At 34.6% G+C, this 26,425-nt stretch overlaps 3 protein-coding genes across 7 annotated transcripts; 1 reads left to right on the plus strand and 2 right to left on the minus strand.

Moving 5' to 3' along the window:
* Nucleotides 1–2,504: 2,504 nt before the first annotated feature.
* On the minus strand, nt 2,505–5,661 carry LOC113783617 (probable anion transporter 5). Of its 2 annotated transcripts, none has more exons than XM_027329803.1 (2): nt 5,477–5,661; nt 2,505–4,547 (listed from the first exon to the last, which is right to left on the minus strand). In XM_027329803.1, the coding sequence occupies exon 2, from the start codon at nt 4,380–4,382 to the stop codon at nt 3,054–3,056; it is 1,329 nt and encodes a 442-aa protein (XP_027185604.1). In that variant the 5' UTR covers nt 4,383–4,547; nt 5,477–5,661; the 3' UTR covers nt 2,505–3,053. The 2 variants fall into 2 exon arrangements, with proteins under 2 accessions (XP_027185604.1, XP_027185605.1); XM_027329804.1 differs by having other exon boundaries at nt 5,472–5,661.
* Nucleotides 5,662–8,426: 2,765 nt separating this feature from the next.
* Nucleotides 8,427–15,928, minus strand: LOC113783090 (protein TRIGALACTOSYLDIACYLGLYCEROL 2, chloroplastic). The gene is made up of 6 exons (XM_027329122.1): nt 15,772–15,928; nt 14,990–15,622; nt 14,572–14,901; nt 12,544–12,659; nt 8,957–9,047; nt 8,427–8,836 (listed from the first exon to the last, which is right to left on the minus strand). Exons 2-6 carry the CDS (start codon nt 15,530–15,532, stop codon nt 8,744–8,746), a joined length of 1,173 nt encoding a protein of 390 aa, XP_027184923.1. The 5' UTR covers nt 15,533–15,622; nt 15,772–15,928; the 3' UTR covers nt 8,427–8,743.
* A 1,919-nt stretch (nt 15,929–17,847) lies between these two features.
* Nucleotides 17,848–21,086, plus strand: LOC113783257. Of its 4 annotated transcripts, none has more exons than XM_027329342.1 (2): nt 17,848–18,148; nt 20,775–21,086. In XM_027329342.1, the coding sequence occupies exons 1-2, from the start codon at nt 17,935–17,937 to the stop codon at nt 20,912–20,914; spliced, it is 354 nt and encodes a 117-aa protein (XP_027185143.1). In that variant the 5' UTR covers nt 17,848–17,934; the 3' UTR covers nt 20,915–21,086. The 4 variants fall into 4 exon arrangements, with proteins under 4 accessions (XP_027185143.1, XP_027185145.1, XP_027185144.1 ...); XM_027329344.1 differs by having other exon boundaries at nt 17,849–18,148; nt 20,784–21,086; XM_027329343.1 differs by having other exon boundaries at nt 17,849–18,142.
* The last annotated feature ends 5,339 nt before the right edge of the window (nt 21,087–26,425 follow it).

Genomic DNA, 26,425 nt, shown 5'->3' on the forward strand with positions numbered 1-26,425 from the left:
AAGCCAATAACCAGAATGCTAATGCATTTTTATCATACTCTGATAAATGATTATATGTATTATCTAGACTAGAAATCATTTGAACCCAAATCCTCGTATGTTAGTATAGTAGTGAGTTTCACTTCCACTCGTTTTCTGCTGCTCCCAATGCTCCTACTTTTGCCGACAGCCCAATCTGATGACAGGAGAAGTTGTGAACAGGAAAACGACTTTATACCATTCAGGCCAGAATTAAGGCATCAGGTTCACATATCTAGGAGTCCAATTAACTACCAAGTCCCACAAACCTTCATAATCACTTGATAGCATTCTCTTGTACTCGTTGTCATAATGCTTGTATCAAAAAGTCCATCTCCTTCATAAATTCCAACAGTTGACGATGAGTCAAGTAGATTCACAAAGGCTATACAGACCATGAAGAGGTATTAATATGTGCAGTAATCATGGTGGAAACAGGAAACAAGTGCAGTAATAGCTGATAGTAGTCCATCAGATGCTAATGCAATGAAAATGAAAAAAAAGGAATTCATGAAAAGATCAAGATGCCAAAGCATTTTTAAAGTTGTGCAGGGAAAGAGAGAATGAACACTAATAGCATGTATGAAACTGGATGACTAATCTTTCCAGCGAGAATTGGAATTTCCCCATTATCTTTGTTCTGTTGTTAAGTTAATAGACGAGGGGGGGCATTCATTTTCTGAGAGGGAGCTGATAAAGAGATGATTCATCGTAATAGGGGATATAAGTTCACACTTTCATGAAGTCAATCTGCAAAAGAAAAAAAAAGGAACAGAAAAAGCTAACAATCCATGTACAAATTTCCACAGTATCAGCAATACAAGAGCATATAGACATACGTCCTTCAATGTCTAAAAGAAAACGAGCAGGCCCATTGCACAAAGATAACAATGGAAGATGGACCTTGCTTGCTAATTGATACAGCAAATAAAAATAAAAATCATCTGACAATATAAGACAAAATCTAACATGATGCCCTGTAATTTCAAAGTACAAGCTTCTCTAGATAGAAGTCTCACTTCCTGGACTTAAGTCCAAACTGCCAAGAATCAAATTCCTAGCAATATGTTTACTGCAGCCGTCATGATACTAATAGCCCATGTTTTCTGAATCATGACTCCGTAAAACCCATTCAGGTGAATGACTTGAAACAAAATAAATGAGCCTGTGCCACACAGATATGAGCACTAGAATAAAGAGATGAAACAATCTTAAGAGACAAGAACAAAGATAAGGCAGTCACATCTCAGGGGTATAAAGTAAGACCAGAAATGTAGCTGCATTATGATGCAATTATATGGACTTCAGACTTTTAAGAGCACCAGCTTTTGAACTAACAAATCATAGGAAATTACACATCTTTAGCATGCCATAGTATTCCAGTCAGTGCCCTCATGTCTTATTGATCACAGCTAACTTGTCCAGGAAATAAATTGCAGCATACACATTGGGTTTCACTTTATATTGTCATACCTTGAAAAGGACTAAAAGGAAATTACAGCCAAAAGTATACTTCCTAATAACTTACTACTGATGACTAGAGAAGTGCTTTTCCACCTCTTACCATTATTTTCTCCTGAATTTGCTTCTGCAAATTTCCATACACAGCACCCCAAGAAAGCATGTCAAAGAGTTCATAAACCTATAACAAAAGCAAGATCAAGAATTTTGGCACACATCATCAGAGTTTGAATATATGAGTTCCTCCAATGTTCGCGCAGACGTACAAAACTAACAGCAGAAAGAATATATAAGAATTATGAAGATAAAATTGACCAGAACCAGATAAGTAAGTGAAAGATATATGTGTAAGCTAATCTTGGTCAAACCACAATTTTACACTTGTGTGATGAACACGAGAGCCTTCTTTTAGTGTGAACCTAAGTCCAAGGCAATCTGTAGCACAAAGCAAGCACAAATATAACAGTCTTATTTGACAAAACAAGCAACTACTTGAGATCAATAGCTGCTGGCATACCAACCCAGAATGCTGTACAAGAAACAACTGCAGGTGTTTTAAAAACTATTGAAATAAAGTCAAAGTGTAAAACATCTAGTCAGGAGAACGAAGCCTGTTTACAAATTTCATTCAGTTTAGATCTACATGTCAAGGATTTACCAAATACATCAATGGGAAAATTTATAAGCATGAGTAATTTGCTCTAACTACAGAACATTTATATCCAACTCCAACCTCATTTGTGTTTATATAATGTCAAACCTTCCATGATTGACTAAAACAGCAGTTGTAAGAAAATACATCCATGTGCATATGGGCGGATGTGCAGAGCTTCTAGTGAAAAACCTGCAATTGCATCTAAATATGTCTGTCAAAATAAACAATATGTCAAAACGCCTTTGTGGATATATAGGAAAATCTCGGAATTTGCTGTTGCAACAAAGGCAAACTTATCAAATATAGATGGGCTTGTACCAATTGTTCATAAGTTAAATGGTGATATAAATTGAACTGCTCTTCATAAATATATTCCCAAAATTTAAAAATGTATAAAAAAAAGATGTTGGAACCATCCCTCAGTAGTGCATTCTGAATGGTTACATGGCATTTGACTAAATACAGAAGGCTAAACTAATATCCTAATTTCTTAATGCTATTGCCAATCAATCAGTCCAGTAATTAACCATAGCTGGACAATGTCTAACTAAAAAATTGTAATCCTAAACTCAAAGTTACTAAAAAAAAAAAAAGGTAAAATAACAAGTAACCAATTGGAAGGCTATCATGAAGCTACAATTACAAGTAGTAAAAGGACATCCAACAAATGGTATCAAAGTCTAAATGAGCAAACTCCACCTCAATCGGTGCAATCTGCAGGAGTTGCAATGATAACTTCAAAAAGTAGCAAGCCAAACTGTGAGTCTTGAACCTTTTGATATACTTTTGCTATGCATTCATGATGGAGAAGGATAAGGCTGAAAAAAGGCATCAGATCAATCTGCCAGCATAGGGTTGTATGTGGAGAACCATCTCCTGAATAAGAATACATACATCCTAAGCAGTAATAACCATCTTTTCAGTCAAAAACTCTTTCCCCTGTGGAAAATAGAAGAAAAATAAAAGAGCTAAAAATGCACAGCATCCCAGGTATCAAAAATACTGCTTTCCAACTATCCGGGCTAGTCAAGTCCAACTGAGCAGTTTTAGCAGCTTCCAGAAGTCGACCAGTGAGATCCACCCCAACAATGCCAGCCAATGTACCAGCTGTATTTGACACCCCCATCACAATTCCAGCATATCTTGGAGCGATATCCATGTGATTTACTGCAAATCCAGCTCTTCCCAACGCCAAGAAACCAAGAGCAATAGAAGAACAAAACACAACTCCACCAGAGGTTCTGAAGTAAGGAAGAACTATTAATGCAAATGAAGCCACCATAAATCCAACAGTATTCAAAAGCTTTCTTGTTCTTGTTATAGACAAGATTCTCCTTGTGACCAAGTGATCAGCAATCACTCCACCAATATTTGAGAATAAAAACATGTTAAAATAAGGCATCATCTTTGAAGAACCCATTTCTTGAAGGCTGAGCTGAAGGCCTAATTCAAAGTATGTAGGTAGCCAGTTCATAAGCACGTAGAGAGCATAATGGAAAGTGAAATTATTAACGACAATTGCCCACACTGGGAGGCTAAGGATAATTTTTTTCCATGGAATTTTGGGTGTTCTGATGGAATGTCCTCCATTCTCTACCTTTGTCTTTTGACTCCCTTTAATAGGTAGCAGGGATTCACCAAAACCAGCAGCAGTTGCTTTTGGATGCTCAGAACGTAGTGGATCACTGGAATACTTGAGCCATAGTAGAGACCATGATGCACCAAGAGCCGCTTCAGCAACAAATACAGATTGAGGACCCTTGAACTTCACCAGGCTTGGAAGAACTAGCATTCCAGCTGCAGCGCCAAAATACATCCCAGATGTTGTAAGAGAAACAGACCGTGATCTCTCATGTGGCGGCACCCACTGGGCTAGGACAGTGTGGATGGAAGGAAAGATGAATCCCTGGGCCACACCAACAAGCAGGCGAGCTATCACCAACACCGTCACTCGATTTGGATCAAGAGGCACCAAAGCACAGGTTAGAGACCACAAGACAAATGAGAAGAGGAGAACAAGCCTACCACCAATTTTCTGAGCTGCCCAACCTCCAGGTACTTGTGAACAGGCATAGCCGTAATAGAAGGTTGAAAGTATCATGCCTTTGCTTGTCTGATTTATGTCTGCAGCATCAGCTGCAATTGTGTATGCTATTGAGAAGCCCACACGTTCAATATAGCAAACAAAAGTACAGACGAAGGTCAAGAGTATGATCCCATAGCGCAGAGGAAACTTTGAGGATCCCATTTTTTCCCAGTTCTAGGAATGACGATCACGCATATCCAGGAGGCTCAAGTCACTTAGTTGATTGTTCTTGAACAGATGTCCTTGTAAAACCAGTGCTTTACACAATCATTAACCTTGACTCCAAATGTCTGGCATGTGAAAGTCCTCAAGATATCTGAGCACCACCTGGAGAAAAAATTTGAACAGGAAACAAAATCATGCTAGTGAAAGCTGGAATTTTTCAAGAAACCAATAACATAAACCCAAAAAGAAAAGAGGGGGGGGGGGGTTCTTGGAGATCAAAGTTTAAAATCAATGTAGGTATAAAAACCATAAATCTAAGAGAGGATTAAAGATCATTAAGATAGTTTGGACCAACTTAGTAGCTGAAAGTTGGACCAACTTAGGATTAAAGACCATTAAGATCATTAAGTACAATTTTTCATCTATCCCTGAATATGCTTCAAAGAAAACTTTCTTTGTTTAGGGCCTTCCACGATGATCTCACATAAAAAGGATAGGATCAATCTTTCCTCACTAACGTTGTAACAAACTCAGTAGAAAGCGGGTTAAATTCATGACACATAATCTACACAAGTTTTAAATTTCTTCCATTAATGTGTTGAACTTCTAGGCCTGCTAGTGCAAAGAATCTGTATAACTGTCATTATAGAAAAGTTGATCCTAAAAGATTCCCATCTACGAAATCATGCTTCCTGAGTGTCAAAAATCAAAATTTGGCCAAATCATTTCAGCCATTTATGGTCAATGCACAAAAGAACAGGCACATATAGATGCAAGCACACGTACCGTACAGTAGAATATAAGCACCAACAATCAACAACGCTGACAAAATTTCAGTAAGGCAACACGAAACCATGTTAACAAAAACCTGCATCCAACAGTCTTCCATTCTCGGACAGATCAATTTAGCAAAGAACAGAGAAGTCAATTAAGCCAAAACCCATCATCAAGACACAATTTTTCATACAATGCTCCCCACAAAGGAACAGAAGTGGAAGAACCCATGTTGCAGAATTGCAAAAAAAACATAAAATTGGGCAGAATCTTGAAAAAGATCGCAATGCAATATAAGAAGAAAATGTGAACCTTACCTCAAACCCAAAAGCTGATTGCCAAAAGGCTTAAAGGGTTGCCCGGAAATCAATTACTGAGGGCAAAAAATTAGTCCTATATTCAGTTGAGCTGATGGAAGAGTCAATGCTGCGTACAAAAGTCGGAGAGGAGATAGACGAGAGAAGACAGAGACCTATTAAGAAGTAAGAACCAAAAAAGATAAAAGAAAAAAAAGGTAAGAACTAATAGTGATAGAATTCCACCAAAAACAGTCTGTTGTAGTACTATTTTGCGAACGTGACCGGTCGGTAAATTGAAGTAGTCACTTCAATAATGTCAACCTTTTTTCTATTTATATTTCACACGACCAAAGCATATAAATGACCATCATTTTTAAATACTTTGCCAATACTCATATGTAGAGCTGTTAACGAATTGCGGTGTTTGTGAATATGTTAGTGCTCGATTCGTCCGGGTTCGAACACAATATTAGATTCATTTAATAATTGAGTGGATAAACACATATATAAATATAAATATAAATACATTTAATATTATTAAATATATATTGTATTTTGCTAAAAAAGTAATTATACATAAATTAGCATTATTTATTTTTTAAAAATCAATAAGTGCAATTAAACTTATTCTAAATAATATATTATTTATTAAAAATATAATTAGATCATTTTCAAACTCAAATTCGAGCTCGAGTTTAAACTCGTATATTTATTCAAATAAATAAATCGAATTCGAATAATACTTGTAATTTATTAATATTCAAATCGAACTAGAACCCTGTTCGTATAACATACGAATAGAGGTTGAACACCAAGTATTCGACTCATTAAATGCTTTACTCATATGGTAACATATTACAATATTTGGTTTTTTTTTTATATTATAGCATGTACAAGAGAATTTAGACAAGGAAAAGAAATAAATTAAAAGATGGCACATCTCTTGACTTTAAGTATTCTATGTTTTGTATCTATTGTTTAGAAATGTGGTGACTTTTTAATAACTTTTTGCGACTGAACTCTTTAGATAAACCCATGTATTAATTATTAAAGGGGGAAAAAAAAAAGAGAAACAAAGAACGAGTGCTTCGGCTAAAAAAGATTGTCCAAAAATCTGAAAATGAATTTAGTAAAATCCCTGGAAAAAATCTCCTCAAGTTTGACCAACAACAGATGGAGTAATATATTTATACCTCACTCAACGGTAACTAATTCTGGTTTATTTTGCCCCCAAATGCCCCTAGTTTCCAAATGGTGTGGTTCAAAACCTGCACATGTATCAACAGAGTCCTGCTCTTGTTAATTTGTATACAAGACATCTGATTATAGACTGATTAATCATGGATTTCTCTGTCATAGGGAACATGTTCATTAGAATAAAATTCATAGATTCCCGAACAATTTTGACTTGAATCAACAATTTTGACTTGAATTTTTGGAATATAAATAGCGCCATTACTACTGCATGATATGATGGTTAGGCTAGATCTATACTCCTTATGTTTAGGTGATTTTCATCATCATCATCATCTTTGTCAATGTTGTATGATTTTTTTCGAATAATTAAAAGTTTAAGTGGATTCGATTCTAGTCACCACCATGAGTTAGGCCGTACTTTCGAAACTATAGATCGTTTACAAGGATTCTTATAAATCGCCCATTAATATATTCCTTTTTCTGATAATTAAAAGTTTGGGTGAGTTTGATTTCAGTCACCACTACGAGTCACGACATACTTTCGAAACTATAGATCGCTTACAGAAATTCTTATAAATCGCTCATCAATACATCCCTCACATCAACAGCGAGATTCGAAAACATGATCTTTTTGTGAGAAAGTGGTCTGTTCTTACCAATTAAGCCAACTCGCATTAGTTGAAAATTTACAAAAAAAGCCCGAAAAAAAAATGCAAGCAGATGGATTTAACCCTTTGACCTACACGCAATGACAGCGCTAAGCCTCTCCGGTCACCTCACATGATTCATATAAACGTTGTTTCCACCAGACACAAATCAATGACCCCTTCAATTTAGCTGGGGAAGGTTTGAAGAGTAGAAGAAGTATTCTTTGAGTTTTTTATTTGTCCTTTTTTCTACATCTCAATCAGACTTAATTTCAACAACCTCTTTCGGTGGCATCTGTTTTTTATACATAATTGTCCTGTAGCCAGCTGGAGCGGTGTAAATTTGTCAAAGGAAGAGTTGAATTTGTGCGCGTAGCTGCTGGTAGATTATGGTCTTGATTATAAATGAAACTGCACAAATTACATTTCAAGAGTACAGACCAAAAAAAAGCTACTAACAACAGTACAGGGCCAAAAAAAACTTTGCTTTAGTGATCAAAATTGAGATCCAGATTCTGGGTTTAATTCTTCTTCTCCACCTTTATGTTTATGTGGGTTAGTTTGTGATGATTTTTTTTTAAATAGAAATAATAATTTCATCCATAAAAATCTGCACTAATTGAAGAAAATGCGTCATCAGTTTGCCATGATATTAAGTTGTAATTTCCACCATTTTGTGGGTTTATTAGAATTATAATTTGTTTGAATGACTTCTATTATTATGGACTCCTTATAATTTTATTTTTTAAAAAAAAAAAAAAAGAATAAAAGTGTGATACTAATTATGTGTAAAATTATTCAAAATTGGGTCTTATTTGCTGTAATTTTTCCCTTCATAATCTTTCCAATGGGTTTGTGTATATGGTACAGTACTAGCATAGATTCTCATGAAAATTTTCTCCATAAGAGGAGTCTTCTCTCTAGTTTCTTCTCATTTGTTAAAGGGTCTTCAGATCTTTCCCCATCTTAGATTGTTCACATCCTTGCTTATTGCTTGCAATCTTCAGCTATGTTTGATGGTATTATTGAGACTATTAAGAGGCCTGCACTTTTTCTTCTTGAAACAATTTGCACTTTAGGCTAAGGCTATAGGATGGTGTCCTTAAACAGTTGGAGCAGTAAGGTAAACTGGAAACATCAACCTTAAACTATACGAAATTACTTCATACACAATTGTACTTGCAACTTACAAGAGACCTTTCACAACATTGCTCAACCAGCAAAAAAAAAAATGTGCAAAACTTTTTGGCTATCCTAAACTGTAAAAAGGTTAGTTACCCTCATTACTTAAGGATACCAATTAAAGTCCATTAATAAAAAAAACCAGCCAGAAGATTATATCTAACCTCCCCTAACTGAGCAAGCAGTCAGATCCAGGACTCAATGCATTTGCAGCTCTAGGGTAAACCACAAACCCCGACCGAGCTTCCGCATTCCATCTTCACAACAGCCTGCTGAGAGACTTAATAAGCAGTTTAAGATTCCGTCTTGTAGCTTCATCACCAGTAAACCCTAAGATATCAGAGCTTATGTTCTGCAAAGTTTATTTATGTAGAGTAATATGAGACGACTGCAGAAATTATCATGATGGTGAACAAAACAATGATCGTTCAAAGAGTTGTTTATAAATTGAACATAAATCAGAGGAACTTACTTCAACATTCTTTAAGGTGAAAATGAGGCTATATATGGACTTCCGGATTAGCTCAGTGTTCTCAGGAGTCATAACCGATGAGTGCACCTTCCTGCAAAGTTGGTTCCAAAACGTTTTTACATAAAAAAAATGGACAAGAAAAGAAACAGATGTAACAAAGAATAATGAACCCATACCAAACTAGTACATATACAATGACAAAGAGAACAAGAAAATATGACAATCTTTCAAACGATTTACATTGCAACAGTTGACAGATGATAAATAAGTAACATATGAACATTTAGACATAATCAGTTGCTCAAGTGACCAGTCAAAGAATGATACACAACTGCTACACATGTAGGCCCCTCCTATAGTTGGTAACAATGGTTATATAAGGTATTGATTTACAACAAGCAAAGTTTCTACATTAGTTCGGTTTGAGATTATCGACATGAAAATGAATGATAAATGGAGAACCATCCTTGTATTGTCATGTAGGTAAAGGCACAAAATACATATGTGCAACTAAAGGCATTTTTGTTCACCCTCCGAAGATCAAGCTCGCCCGATGTATCTCTGTAACAGATTGCGTAAGTTGCTAACTGACCTTTCAAATGGGACGTCTATTATTCAAACAAATGAATACCAGTGACGTCTTGCCACTCATCAAACTTCGGAGTTTATATTCAATAACTTAAAAGTTGTGTTGGTTGAATGGGTAATTATTGGTGCCCAAAAACACAGGTTTCAACTCCATATATAATGTATTTCTTAACACATCCCTTGATTTCTTAAGCAAATCAGCCAAGTTATGTGTTGATTTGAGTAGAGCTAGCTAATCACATGGTTACACCCTTAGTACCAACTCTGGAACATGTTCATACCTCAGGCCAACATGTCTAGAAATTCTATCATAGATATTATTACACGCCCAAGATACCTATTAGCCTCACTTGTGAAGAAAGACCTGGAATGAGTTATGGTAACAGCTCCAAAATTTTCGTAAAGAATCTTAACATGAATAAGAATGCAAAGCTCAAAAGAGGAGTACCTTCCTCTATATATAATTTTTGTTCCGAAAAAGTCATGGTGTTGATGCACATTAAGATGCAGAAAAAGATTTTGGAAATAACTTGTCATGTGCAAAATGCTTCACAGAGATGAACAAAATAACTGTAGTAGCTTATAAGCTTAAATTTATATCTCACCTAACTCATGGGTGAAGCCTCCAACTTAAGTATTTAAAGTAGTCCCCGATTCAACATAATCATTTTGCATTAACTTTAATAGGCCACTTAGAGCAATTGGCTTCCCTTATCGAGCATATTATTTTTATATTCCTTTTATCACTTCTTGTAACTAATTAATTTTCAAATCTCAATTGTTCGAAAACATTTTACAAACAGTTCATTTTGAAGTAGCAGAACAATACCATGCACTTTCTAGCATTTTTGTGTTATCTTTCCTTTCGACAGTCATCTCTCCTGAATCATTGAAAAGCTTTCAACTTGTTTGGTACCCTGTTTTCAGATATCCCTTGGAGATAGTTAAGATTTGCCACATATCAAAAGCAAACTGCCTAATTGTTGTACAAAAGAGGATATGCATGGACACCTGAAATAACTTTGACTTACTTCAGGAAAAAGATGAATCTATAAATAAACATCTATTTTTGTATAAGCTTGATGATTATGTAACAATCACAATTTAAACTCAATGTGAGAAGACTATGCTAGGATGCACAAACTGGTAGTTTAGACTAAAAGCAAGGTGAATGATAGAGCAATCATCAACTGAGACACCCAGTTACCAACAAATTAAGAGAAACAACTACATAATGGAAAACTAACTGTCTCTTTCTTTCAATTCCAAGAATAACTATTCTGCATGGTACAATAGCCAAAGGCAACTACAGGAATAAGCATGCACACAAGCAGAAGAGTTGAATACTGATGCTAAGGCACACTTCTCTTTTCTTTAGTTGAAGCAGTTGGAATTGCAACAAACTATTGTAGAAGAATTTTTAAAAAAAAAATTGTCAATGTGTTGCTTGTACTGTTCTGTTCACGTATGGAAAACACATAAATTCTAACCACACCAACTTTGAAAGCTTCTTTCTCTTCGCAATTTCAGATGCAGCATAGTACAAGGCAAACCTCTCATGTTTGTGTGCGCGTGTCTATATTCATACATATACATATGTGTGTGTGAGAATGTCTCCGTGTATACACTTATATGCACATAAATGTTAACGACACCAACTTTTAAGGCTTCTTTCCCTCCCTAATTTCAGCTGCAGCACAACACAAAGGCAAAGCTCTTGCACAAGTATGTGTTTATACATGTGTGTTTGTGTATACATATAAATGTTAATCAGACCAACTTTAAAAGCTTCTTTTCCTACATCAGCTTAGCTGCAGCACAACACAAGGCAAAACAAATATATATAAATAGGTGGAAAATTATGTAAGTGAGGTCATATTTTGAAACTCTACTTCATACTTTCTCGCTCTCTCTCTTGCTAGGAGAAGTATGTAAATGAGACCATATCATGAAGCTTCATAAAGGTTTACTGAGCTCCCTTCCAGTCAGCAATTGCCTGGACAGTGGAGTTTAGTGGGTCCCCCCCTTTAGATGAGTGATTTTCAAGCATTGTTGAAAAGAAAACAAGAAACGGAGAGGGCAATAGCTAGCGTTAGTCTGAGTGTTCCCCTTTCCCGTTTCCCACATCGGTTCAGGAGTGTGAGAGGATCCCCCCTTTAAAGGTCCACTGAGCTCCCTTCCAGTCAGCAATTGCCTGGACAGTGGAGTTTAGTGGGTCCCCCCCTTTAGATGAGTGATTTTCAAGTATTGTTGAAAAAAAAATGAAGCTTCATAAATAGCAATTGTAAGACAAACAATTCAAACTTTCTCGGGAACCCATGTTTACTTGGAGAAGTGCTTTTCAAGGAATATTATTATAAGCCCTCCCTAAATTCACCATTACTTTGCTTAAAGTGCTTTCAATCCTGTTCAGGTAAAAAATAACCTTTATGTAGTCGTAAATGCCACATCAGATGTCAATATTTTATTTCTTTTCATCATTTCTGCAGCTTGCATGAATTTGAACTTAAAAGAAGTTGGAACATCAACCAACATACCATGCAGATGCATGTTTGCTGGTGACATCAACAATATTAATAATTGTCAGCTAATCAGTAGCAGTGCACACCTAGAGAGGATAAGAAACTTGCAGCAAGAAAGAAGAGCATTCAACTTTCTAATTTGATAATACAGAGGAGCAGGAAGTGAGACCAATCATTTATCTTGGTGCTCTAAAACCTACTTATATGAAGAGCACGCATGTGGCTCCGAAAGAAAGCCAAGATTGTGCAACATCTGATAATCACGAAAAAATTGAACAAGGAAACAATAAATACCTCACTAAGCAAAGATCTTTTAGGCCTTGGGGTATGATCCAAAAAATCAATCCACCCAGAAAACAAGCGTCCATTTATGGAAAGCTTTTCCACGTTACCCATTGAAACCAACACCTTATGCACACGTACAAACACAAAGAGGACCAGTTCAAACCACAAATATGACTAAGGTTGGACTTTTACCGCATGTCCTCAGAGGCTTGTGTCAGGCTTTTCATTAAACTCTCAACTTCCTTCAGCAAACCACTATCTCGAACTTCTGCCAGCAAAGGTTGAACATCTTCAGTCATAGCTTTGATCTGAAACATCACTAAATCACAAACAAGAAACAGTATGCATGAGTATTCAGTAGATTAACTGTCAGAAAAGACACTAAATTTAATCACACCTCACATAAGACGAAGTCTTGCTAGCACATGCCAAAATCACAGGCCATTCTACAAACACTACATTGTAATCTATGATCAATTATAGCATCAGTCAAAGGATGATGCCTGAGCCATGTCCAATGCTTAACCGCCATACTAGGAATCTATTTACCAAATACAAAGTCAATCAACAGACAAGGAACGTCATTTTTCAGCAAGAAGACGGGCAAAACTGACAGCTTTAATTACAGCAAAAACAACCACCAGTAGTAGGAGGTTTCTTAGACAACCCAGTAACACAAGCACAGAAATATCTACTGTACAAACTCAGAACACCAAGGTTATTTGGATACTTACAACATATGCATGACAGCATTTACAAATTCCTGAAATTAACTCAGCTCGCTAACCTAAAGTTGTCAGAATGACCATGACTGACTTTCTGAAGAATACTCGCTTAAACAACTTAACAGACCTTTCCATTTAAAAAGAGTATGCCAAGGGTATCAGAAACATAACCCTGAATTTCTCCTGTTCACATTTCCACATTTCAAGAGATGTTATTGCAAAACTTGACATCTGCACCTCTCAAAAAGCAGCAAGAGATGTTATCGCAGCAAAATTTCCACATTTCAAGTTATTCAGCCCTGATGGTTCTATATACAAATACGAGAACTCATTATCCAGAACAGGATTAGACCATTTGTTCTCAAAACTATCTTTGGCACTCTTGTAAGCTCTGCCAAAGCCTTCAAAGCACTTTTCTAACCTAATTACATGACGAAATTAACACACTTTATGCATTTTCTGCCAAGAGACTTTTCAAGTATCAATTTTTAATGTGTTAACTAACTCATACTATAATAAATAAATAAGAAAGAAGTTAATTCTTGCAAGTTGCAACATTAAAAGAGAATCAAATAACATAAATTAATGTTGTTTCGCTGAAAAATGAATATTTGGATTTCTTCTGTTCAGTATGCATGAAAAACATATACTGATCTCTTGTGGCCATATGAGACTGCTGGGGCATCAGCTAATATTTTCCAATATGACTTAATACCCGCCATGCATTTCCCAGGAGTACAATCATGTTTGAAAATCACTTGTGACCTCCCACGCCCTAGCCCTGATTTGAACCCATTTAAATCTTATTTTAAACATATCAGTACTGAATTCTGAATTCTAAAAGTCGAAAAGCATATTATTCTGTAAAATTCAGGTAGGAATTGCACGCCATAAATAAGTAGATACACCAAAAACAACACAATACATTTTGCACTGAATATTAAAGCTATCAGCAAACAGAAGCTTTGCTAATCAAATCCTAGAAAATTGAAAAGTTGGTTTAAGCAGCAGAATATATACCCCTTTCATTAGTTGTAAAATGTAAGATTTCAATAACATTTATCCCATAAATGACTTTTCAAACAACTTTAACCAGAGCTTTTTGTGGCTTCCCATTTATATGCAAAAGTATCATAGAACCCTATATCACTAAGTTGGTTTTGAAGTAGTTTAAAAGAACCTGTTCTTCTATAGACAATGTTGTAGAGATTTATAACTCTCTAAAGGGTCGACAACAGGTCATGCACTTCAATTGTATCCATATTTATACATGCTAAGGAATTTTCATGCAATTTTGTCATATCAGTCTTGGTAAACTAAAACGTCATAGCTTCCTTTCTGGATAACCTCAAGTTGATACCTGCAAAATTTTTTCACACAAAACTCGAAATAGAGAATAAAATGTTCCATCTAAGGAGATAGACAGACTAAATAACAACTCAACCCATTAGAGATCAACCAACCCAATTAAGTAACAAAAGCACGCATTTCGAACCTTTGAAAGGAGCGGTTGTGCCTCTTCAATAACAACAGCAAACCGCTCAGCTAGTGAATATGTATTTGCTAAACCTATTCCTTCCGCTTCACGCCCAAGGCGAGTGAATATCCCAACCAATGCATCCAAGCTGACGCCTTGATATCCCTTTATCTTTTGCCGGTCACACACGATTAGGCCCTCCTTGACACAGTGTGGATCAAGAGGCCCTATAGAAGGAGTTGGGATTGGATTTCGAGGCGTTATATCAATCAAAGTTTCCATGAGCAGTCCAGACTGATTCACCTCAACCAATGAATTACGCGGGATTATTACCTTATCATCATCAACCTACAATCACAAGAAAATTCAACAACCAAATTTTAAACCACATTTCACATATACATATTAAAAATCAACAAATTCACTGACATTTCACCTCAACCACAGCTTCAATACTTTTCAACGAAGGATTAACCCGAATTACACTGCCAACATTCACCCCACGAATTCTAACCGGCGTCCCAGTGCAAATGCCACAAGCTTGCTCAAACTCGAACACAGCCAAGTACTTCCTGAACTTCGACCGCAACTGAGACCCTCTCAACCAAGCCAAGGTAAGCGCCAGCAAAACTGCTCCTGAAACCAAAAACATCCCGACCCCACCTTCCCAAATGCTCCTCCTCCCAAACCCAAAATCACTCAATGGCCGCAGAGTCTGCCTCCAAATGTTCTTAGGAATGTCCAAAACAACTGCTAACGGATTCTTTGGTTCAGAAGATGATGCAGGTTGCTGTTGGCCACTACCCGTATTCGCAGATGATGTAGCTTTTACACTAAAGACTCCATTTTTAGGCCTTCTAGATATACTTAGGCATGGAACAAAGTTCAGGGAGCCCTTTTGAGAAATGGGGTTTATTAAATATGAAGGAAATAGGACAGAGCTAGCAGCTGAAACATGGATAATCGAATTCCCCACCATTCTTGGGTTAATCTGTCTATTTACACAGCTCCAATATCAACTTTTGATCAATGAGACTACCAAAGGGCCTTAAAAATGAATACCCTTTTCCTAAAACATCAAGAACTTACAATCAGAAGCAGGAATTTATAAATTTGTACAACAATTCAAAAGAAAAAATCAGAGGGCAAATGATATAGTAATTGTTACTGTTCAGGAAAATGTTAAGATAAATTCAAAGATCCAAAATGTAAACTTACCATTTTTGCTTTCTGGGTCAGAGAGTAAACCCTCAAGCTCTGTGACGTTGAAGTGAATTTGTGAGGGTATATTCGGTTCTTCTTGTACCTGAGCAAGTAAAACACTGAATTGGGAAAGAGAATGCCGAGTCAACTGAGGAAGAATGTGGGTTGGGTTAAGTGGGCCAGAGATAAAGTCTCGTACTTTTAAGTACTGGACATCACTCTTGAGAAATGTAGACTGGGCAACAATTGTGATACATGATACCACATCCATCTAGCTAGGCCCGTGGCATTTTTTAACCTAAAAATAATTTTTAATCACACTTTTTTAACCCATTTGGATTCATCCCTCCCTAGTACAGAGTAGGAGTAGGTATAGTATATAATTTATGGTATCGACGAAAAAAAATCGTACCACATTCACCTAGCTTGGCCCATGGTATTTTTTAACCTAAAAATATTTTTAATCACTTTTTTAATTTATATTATTGAAAAACTAGCCCATAATTTTCTTTGAAACTATTTTAAAATTTTCCAACCAAATAAAGCGAGATTTTTTTTTCTGAATAATAGTGAGTCATGTTGATGCACTTTGTCAATCTGCTTTGATAAATAATAAACGACCACACTAAAGGAAGAAATAATTTTTTTCGAGTCACCTTGTTATAAAGTTTTCTTTTTTACATTGCAAGTGAACTCAAGTCACATGCTTAAAATCTAAAATTCAAATCCAAATATAGATAAATTGTCATGCATTCATGTCGACTATGATATATATATTGTTGATATAGGATATATTAGACCTTGTATTAAAGAAAAAGAGAAGTATTGTTCTAAATTAAAATTGCATACTTGAGTGTGAAAAAAATACGAAAAAAACTATAAAGGTAGGGCTTGAAGATAAATTTACCAATTGAGGTAAGAATTAATCTCAAATTGTCTCCTCAAGTATAAATAGCAATCTGATAATGTAGTCCAAAAAGTTGAAATGGTATCTGCCTTTAAACATGACTTGAGGGGCAATTTGAGTGCAAATATACCTAATATAGGGCTTAGGTGATAATCATGCAACAATTGGTTTTGATTCCCATTCAGTCAAACACATATTACTCTTTGCTTTCCTTTATGGGTTGTCCCACTTGATAAGATATATTTTAGTTAATATACATATATATATTATTATCCTATATTGCTGTTATGGACGATTAGGTGTTATATTTTGAAAAATGTAAGATTAATTAAAAAAATAAATATATACAAAGGAAGGTAGACAAAGGTTAAATAGGACAAGTATATAAATGTAATAAAGAATAATAATTATTAATATATGTATATCTAAGATAAGTTAGAAAAATCCTTCTTTTATTCATCTTTTAGTAGAAGGATTAGAATCACTTCTTATTTCCAACTAATGGACCATTGACCCTCAATTGTAACCATAAAAAAGAATGTAAAAAAAAAAAATCACTCCTTTTCTTTTTAAAAGGAAAAAAAATCACTTCTTGTGACACTATTTTTTTTTGGGTAAAAAATCTTAGCGGTCACTAAATTATTGGTTAGATCATATTTTGCCCATCAAACTATTTTTCGTTAGTAATTGACTACTAAACAACTTAATCAGTAAACTCGTGATCATTTAGTCGATAATTACTCTTAATCTGTAAAATTAGCAGTTAATATGTGAAATAGGATCGCATAGTTGTTGGACAAAATTACCTTGCGCTTTGCCACGTGTACTGCTAATTTCATAGATTAAGAGCAATTATCGACTAAATGGTCACTGATTTACTGATTAAGTTATTTAGTGGCCAATTACTGATAAAAAATAGTTTGATGATCAAAATGTAATTTGACCAATAGTTTAATAATGACCGCTAAGGTTTTTTGCCCTTTTTTTAAGGTCAATAATCTTTCTTCAACAAGTCAACAACGGTCCGTAGCTATTTAGTGGTAACTGAAAAAATCTATTTTATAGTTTTATTTCTTATTGGTAAATGGTTAATACAAATTATGTGGGTTCGGATACTCCAAATCTAACGGATAAACCGACCCGGACTCCCTAACTCTGGAAATTGTAAAACCCTAAACGCTCCCAACTGACATTACTGACTCAATCAACAGAACAAGAGGCAAGTAAAAAAACAGAGAAAGAGTTGCAGAAAATACCCAAAACTTGAAGAAATGGCGAAGTCAATGAGATCAAAAAGGGAGAAGAGGCTAAGAGCTATAAGAAGAGAGATGGTGGAGCCCTTGTACCAGAAGAAAGAAGAAGCTAAGCTTGCTGCCCAGGAAGCTGCCCTTAATGCCCCTAAGCTACCCGTTAGGTCGCATAATACCGACGCTTCTTCTATGGATCTTACTACTATGCCCTCAAGTACCAGTGCCAATGGTATGGGTATGATTTTTATTTGATTGCTCATGAGCCCTTTTCGTTTCAGTTGAAAATTGATTCTTGTATGATGTAATTTAGGTTGGATTCTTTTTTTTTTGTCCGGTTTCTGGTGTTTGCCTGTTGCTATTTTTGGTTAATTCTTTGTTTTTGTTTCTTGTTTTCTTGGTTTTCTTTTGTATTTATTAGGTGTCAAGTAATTTTGTAGTAATGTTGTAAGAGATGTCACATGAAAGTAGTTTTGGTGGTGTGATGTTTGGAAAGGCGAAAGCTGCTAATTTATGTTGCTTTCTGTATTAGATTGATGCACTTTAGAACATATTATTAGTATTGCTGCCTAATTTTCTATGGATTTTTGCTGCAAGGAATTGGCCATCCAAGTTGAATAGGAAAGTTCTGATTTTGATGTCCTATTAACAGTTTCATTTTGTAAACGTGAAGTACTAAGAGTTAAGACTATATATGGTCGATACCGTGGGACACTGACGGTGGGTGTATGGGTTTCTTGGTTGCTGTTTATGCTGTCCCTGACTTGGTTCTAGGCAAGAGGATAACAGTGATGTGAACTAGAAATAATCATAGGCAAGATTTGTGCATGTCTGTGTTTAGGTGATAAGATTGGAAAACCATGAATTTTCGATGAGGAAAAGCCAATTATTGTTGACAAACATTTTTCTCAGCTAGTTTTTCTATATATGTGTACCATATGAAGTGATTGTTATCCAGTTTTAACTTTTTGATAGGCCACGAAGAAATAAAAAATTCAAAAACACTAGAGAATGGTCAACCTGGTAATTAACCTGATGACCCAAATTTAGTGGGATCAGTTGGCTTGTTGCTTCATTATTAATTGAACATACTTACTGAGTGTTGTGAACATTGTCTGCAACTGAATAAGTGTCTGCAAAGATATACTGTGTCCTCCTTTGCTTCGACCAATTTATGTTTTTCTGCATCCCCTGCTTTAAGGGGCATGCACCCAAAATATGCTTTTTAGAACACATGGATATGCTATGTATTTTACATAGACTTTGGTGGTGGTCTGTGGTGCGGTGCACATTTGAATGTCTGATACTCAATTCCCTGAAAACCGGCTTGTGGTATGGACTCTGAGGCATTGGTGGGCATTCTATGTTTATGTGTGACGGCTGAAATAGTGTACTCAAGAAAGATATAGTCTATTTATGGTAGGACTTAAAGACAAACTGATATTCCAACTTCATGCTTGATCAATTTCTGGTGGAGAAACTGAACAAAGCTCACGTAGTTCTTCTGAAATTATTTGTCAAACTAAGAATTAAAATCTCTATAACAAAAAATATAATCCAGTACTGCCCCCTGGCATTCGATATGTGTTAGAATGAGTTCACTGGATGATTGCCAAATGGTACAAAAAGTTTGATACTTAAGAGTCACATGACTTAGAAATCAGTTCTTCAGAGTCACATGAGTCGCTACATTGCATTGTGACAAATGGATCTGAGTTTTGTGATCTTTTATATGGATGTCTAGCAATTGAAGCTTGGCTTAATATTGGAGGTGAGGTGAACGATTAGTAAATTAGCAAATTACCATAGTGGCAGTGCCATTTCAGCTAAAAATAATGACAAATGGTTCATGTAGTACATATATATATTTATATATTTGTTTATTTTTGCTAGACTTTCTCAAATCAAGAGTAGTAGTTATCTTAGTTGATATATAATTAATATTAGCTCTTCCTAAATCATATTTTGGTTGAAAATTTTGGAAAATAATCAACTGAATTCTGTGAGTTGATTGGTTGAAGAGTATTTAAGATGTTATTTGCGTGAAAGTCTACCTTATCTTTGGAGTTTTATATTTCTCTAAGCTTGGTTCTCCATTTCCAATGCCTCCATTAGTACTTTAATAACTCCCTTGAAGACTGTTGGTTGTCATTATAAAAATTTGTGAAGATGTTTCAAGCATTAATTGCTTTCATGTCATGGTTTATGTACTTGATTTTGTTGTTTTAGTTCCAGTTAGGCATCTTAAAAAAACATACTTGGTACTTGTTTGAGGTTAGGTAAAACTGAGCCTGCAGATTTTTCAACTTGAGGAAATAAATGCGTCTTAGGTCATGTAGATAGGTAATCAGAAATTGTGAATCTCTGCTGGATGATCACGTTATTTAGTTCGTTGTTCATGTGTGGGAGGCAAATCTTGTGTTTTTGGGCTTGGTATTGTAGATTTTCCTAATAATTACTTTGATAAGCATGCCAGTTCTTTATTGAAAATTCTGGCTTAGGTGATGGAGACAGTTATTTAGAAATTGTTGATTCTTTGCTGATGCTCGCATTTTATAGTTCACTGATTATGTTTGGAAGCGTAATCTTATGTCCTTTGGCTAGTAGTGTTTAGATTTTTCTAATAATTATTTTGTCGTATACACCACTTCTTGACTGAAAACTCTGGCTTTCCATGTTTGGGGTGGCTATGCTTATTGTTCTCCCTGAAATTTTTTCTGAGAATCAACCTTTTTGCAGATATATGTACTGTCATGGTGATCATTGCTTTTGTAACTTAACACATCATTTCTAGACTAATATAGTTGTTATTACGACTCAAGTTAGTGTCGATTGTACCTCATCCTGATCTATCTGTAATTCACAATTGGCAGATGTTGAGATGGCTATCAATGACAGCAGGAAAGCCTTGAAACCTGTTGGAAAGAAGCTGAAGAAGAAGATCAAGTTGGCCAAGAGGAAGCGTCATGGCAAGGGCAAGATCAGGCGGAAGCATAATGTATAAGGGTCTATGGCTGGTGTCTCAATAGATGATTAACCTAATAGCTAACATTTCTGCTGGAAGTTGTTTTAGCTTTGATTATCCATCCCGTGGTTTCTATTCCCGTGTTAATTTGGGTTTTAAAAGAACTAAGGTTGTGTTTGCATTAAGGGATTTGACCAAGGATTTGAAAGCCTCTCAAAACCTCTCAATATTGCATACAGACCTCCACAAGACAATAATATACAAGAGAACCCAAAATAAAAGGTCATAATGATGACAGAGGGGCCAAAATAGTTGGTCTTCATTAAGCCCTCTATCTAAAGAAGAAAAGCCCCTTGAAACTGATGTGCCATTTAAATCCCGCAGATAGCACATGGCATGCGGTTGGATGAGAGCAGAATCGAAAATTCTTTCTGCCTTGTGCCAATGTGAAGTCTTAATTAAGATGCAAAACAATGTCCTATACTTCTCCGGACAAAAGCCATTAAGAGCCTGTTGTTATCGGAAAGAAAGTCAGAAATCCTGTGAATGCCTGGGACAAATGATTTGCTAGTTTGGAAAGAAGTAGTTGTGGTTCAAATCTTGGTCATAAATTCCTGAGACTAATGGTTTGCTTGGAAAAACTAGTCCGAAGTGACAATTTTTTTCCTGCAATATTAGACATTTTTAAGTATTTATTTATACAATAATGAGGAGAAGAAAAGTTTCATCTTAATTGGTGGAGAGTTTGGGGGAATCAACATAATTGGGTTGTATTTAACACCTCTATGTAATTAGATTCCAATTAATCCACGCCTTCATCTTAATGGGTTTTAATTTTGAGGCTGAATATAAAAGTCTTCAATTTCTTGTTCTTGTATCATATGAGTTGAATTTGACGTTTATATGAAGCTCAACTAGTTTTGATCCTTGGATTTTCTACTTGTATGATTCTCGTGCATCAATATCAATATGGATCTTATATTAAAAGAGAGAGATTCGATTTGGTGATCTAATTTTTCCTTTTCGATGTTACCCTTGTCATAGAATAATCAAACCATCATGCTATCACTCCAACCTATAACATATTTTAGGGTGTTTGCGTGTTTTCAAGAATTAATAGAGTGTGATTTGGAATGAGATTAGGTCAGCTTTAGCTTCATTTGAAATGTATATGGAGGCATAAGGGTTTTGAGGACCAAAGGAATAGGGTTCAGACTTCAGAACCACACCACGGAAGGATTATTAACAGAAAAACTGCAGAACCACCATTTTGAAGAAGCTTCGCTTAAATTAAATGCTGAACAAAAACTGCTGCAAGTGGCTGGAGGAAAAGTATTGAGACGATGTAACCCATAACCCATTCATGTTGAATTCTCAAATTTGCAAGGTCTTAGGATCATGAAATATGATTCCACATGAGATCCTAAGATCCTAAATCATTTAGAGGGATTTTGGATCCTATACACTATCCGAATTGTTTACCCGAAGTGGGATTGTCGTGAGATCTCACGATCCGGAGGATCGCGGTACTTGACTTAGTTTCAATGTGGTTCTGAAATTTGTGGCAGCAATTATGCAGGCGGCAAAGAGGGGCAGCGGCAATAATGATGCTTTTGGAAGACGGTACGTAGGTGTATAAAGATTCCCAACTCCTAACAAAGATATGGGATAATTTCATAAACCTCCCCTCAGGTTTCTGACAGTTTCACTATTCTTTCTTGAGGTTTTCAAAATATCATTAACCTCCCTTAAAACTAATGTTCTTGTAACAAATTAGTCCAATTCAAAAAATAAACAATCAAAAAATGATTTCAAGAGAGAGAAGAATATTTTATACCAAAAGTACCCCTTAACTTATCACTAGTTGGTTAACTTAGAATCAAAAGAAAATATTAGTCAAAAATAGAAAATAAAGACTAAACTCTAGTATGAGTATAATAGAATTTAGTAACAATGATTATTTTTCATAGAACTACATAAAATTGAAAAATCAAAGTATTGGAGAGGAAAACTTGTTAATCTGAAATCAAGATTTACATGTAAAATTCCTAAACTCTTAGTATTAGAATTGGAAAGATTTTGAACAGGAATTAAACAAGACAAAATATGGCCTTTTCAAAAAAAATCACAATAGATGGCTAATGATAAAAAAATATAGAATATGCTAAAATATGTTATTTTTTTGAATTATTTCTTTAACTTACGAGATCCTTTATTTCACATGATTAACAAGAAATTTTCATCATTTTTAATTAAAAAAAAAAACAACTCTCAAGTAGCTTTTGGATCAATAAAAGGGTATGATTTTAATGGCAAAGCAAATAAATCAATGTAGAAATTTTTTTTCCTAACCATCTTGTTTGGATTACTTAAACAAATAAAAGAAAAGAAACACCAAATATTTTGGAAGAGAAAGGAAAGAGTAAATTATGTGTAATTGCATTTTATCCATAACTTAATAAAATCTAACTGTAAACATATTTTAATACTTTGCCCTCTTTTTTTTGTGTATTTTCATATTCGTCTTGTTATTCTTATGAAAAATTTATGAAATAATAATATTTCAATAGGAATTTTAATCTTTTCTAAGGAGAAACAAATTACAAGAACTACTAAAATATAGAAAAAGAATTTTAAAATGTTGACAATTATCGTTATAAAATTAGTATTCAAGATTTTCAAATCTTTTATATTCCAAATCATGGTTAATTTAATACAACTGACTCAATTGTTTCTCTCCATACAAATACGTATTATTTTCTAAGTTGTAAGGATAGTAAAGTCATTTCACCACCTCATGAGGTAAGCATTGGGTCCCAAATGAATTATAAAGGAAGTAAGTGATATTTTTGAAATTTTAGGGGAAGGCAGCGAAATTATCAGAAACCTCAAGGGAGGTTTTTGAAATTATCCCCAAAGATATTTTGATTCCATCTTCCAAATCATGGGGTGCAGGTTTGGGCGAAAAGATACTTTTATATTGGCCACTTCTACGCCCATCATAATTGATCGAAGTCGTAGGCCATTGGAATGAAAAGCTACAAGTTGGCAGTTGCATTAGAAAAAAAAAAAAAAAAAGGTTAGAGAATACAGATTGAAGTATTGGTCGATTACACTAAATATAGGCCTTGTTTGGCAGACAAATTTTTTGCCAAGTTTGTCAGCTACAAGTTTTTTAAAAACTTTAATTACAGCAACTTCAAAAAAATTTTCAAAGTTTTTAAACTATACACTTCAAAATATTAAAAAAAAACATTTCAAAATTTTTTAAAAAACTTCTACAGTAAGCTACAGTAAAATTTTAGACAAACACCCAAAAAATTCACTTGCCAAACAAGGCCATAAATTTAAGTTTCATCATTCCAAAAGAATTGGTCAATATGGGATTTCCAAACAATCAGGTGAACTAGGTTTATAAGATCTGTTTTAGTCATTGTTATATACAGAAACAAAGCCAGTACACTTTTCCCAAATCCTTAAATACACAAAAAAAATTTCTACTGATTCTCCAGTAAAATTTTATACAAACACTCAAAAAATACACATTTCAAACGGACCTAAGTTTTCAACATACCGTCACTCTCAATTTTGACAAACAAATAAAAAGATCATAAATTATCATCTCAATTTCCCCACAGCAGCCCCTTTTCTTTATAAATAAATGAATGTTAATTATATCTCAGACATGTTGCATCACGTTGAGGCGAAAGAGAAAGATCTTCCGGTTATAGCGTTGATGATTTCTTTATTATTAAATAATTAATGGACCAATCTAGTGTCGGTAGTTGCAATTTGATTAGTGAAGTGGAATTTTCAATTTATGAAGTGACAATTTAAGTTAATTTTTTATATGAAGATTGCTATAAATTATTTGTCGTACTTTTGCTACTTTTTCTTGTCCAGTAATTTCAAGAATCAAAGGCTATATGATTTCCGTTTGAATGTTTCCTGAGAGTAATGATAAGACGTGAAAACAAAAAAGAGAGGTTGACAGGTAATTTTTTTTTTTTTTGATAATTAAGCATCATCATTTACCATAGACAAGGGGTTAATTGTGCATAAGGGGATTTAATTGAGAGAAAACCAAAAGATCAATACTGCCAAAATTAGAAGAAGTATAAGGGCCGCAAGATAAATAAAGCTAAAATTTTTTTGAAAAAAATGTAGGTTCTTCAAAGATTCTGTAAGAGTAACTTCAAGAAAACTAAGAAGAATGTAACATAATCCAATCGTATTATCTCGTTATGACCTTATTAAGAAAGTGATTCGGTAACAAATTTTTTTTCAAAGGCACCTGAAATTTTAATTTTTTTTTACAAAAAGAAATTTCATTAACAAATTATTGGAAATTATCCTGTACGATTTGTTCTACATCACTGTCCTAATGACAGCATAAACATGAACTAAAAATTAATTACAGATCTTCAATTTAATAGATACAATAGATTTGAAATTATAAATATAAAAATTATAATGATGATATAATCAATGATATAAAATTTCAATAATGATGATAAGATCTATCGAAATATATCCTAGATCCAAAAAATTTAAGGTCTGACAACCAGTTTTGAAATAAATTCAAATCTAACAACAAATAAAAAAGAAAATAAATGAAGAAAACACAAAAGAATTTCTTTCCCTCGTGATATTGCAGTAATAGTTTCTTTTAGTACGTAATTAGATAATGAGGTCGTGGTGTATATGTAAAATCACCACTTCTCGATTCTATGGACTAATTAATTATGGATGGGAAAAGTCTCTTTCCCTCATGAAATGTCGATGTTTCTTCTAGCTTTCAAAACCAAAGTTGTCGGTCCACACTGGATTTTTGTACTGAATTATTGAAGGCCAATGATAACTGGCCATTCTGGATGCTATATTAAAACGACTCTGTTTCAGCTCTTAACTTTTTTTTTTTTTTTTGAGAGAAGTCTTCACATTTAATTTTAGCAAGAACTCAACCACGTTGAAGTTGTTCTTCGGAGTAATACTGTGGTTAACGTAGCAATATGATCTAATGCGCAAATATTTTTTCTTGTAACACGGCAAACTTAATTGAACATTAGCTTTGGTACAGTTAAAGGATGTTGGTAGTTTATCACTTTGTACTTTCAAACATTAATTTTGGTTACTTTATACCTTAAAGTCTCGATTTTGGATAATTTATACCCTAAACTCTCAAGTCTGTCCCAATTTAATCCAATAAGTAATAAAATTAGTACAATTAACTGGATAAAAATAGTATAAATTAATGACAATGTATAGTTTTGTTCTAGATGTGATCCCTTAACTCCTTTTGACCACGTTCAACATATTGTCATTAATTTGTATGGTTCCAAACAAGATAAAGGATTGTGTAAATTAATGACAGTATATTATTTTCTTCTAATTGTGATACCTTAACTCCCATTGATCACTTTCAATGCATTATCATTAATTTGTAGGACCCTTTATGCCATTAATTTTACTAACATTGTCATTGATTGGAGTTAAATGGAATAAAACTGAGAGTTTAAAGTGTAAAATGTCCAAAATCAAAAGTTTAAG

Source organism: Coffea eugenioides, chromosome 9 (assembly GCF_003713205.1).
Source record: "Coffea eugenioides isolate CCC68of chromosome 9, Ceug_1.0, whole genome shotgun sequence".
In the NCBI taxonomy this organism is placed as follows: domain Eukaryota; kingdom Viridiplantae; phylum Streptophyta; class Magnoliopsida; order Gentianales; family Rubiaceae; genus Coffea; species Coffea eugenioides.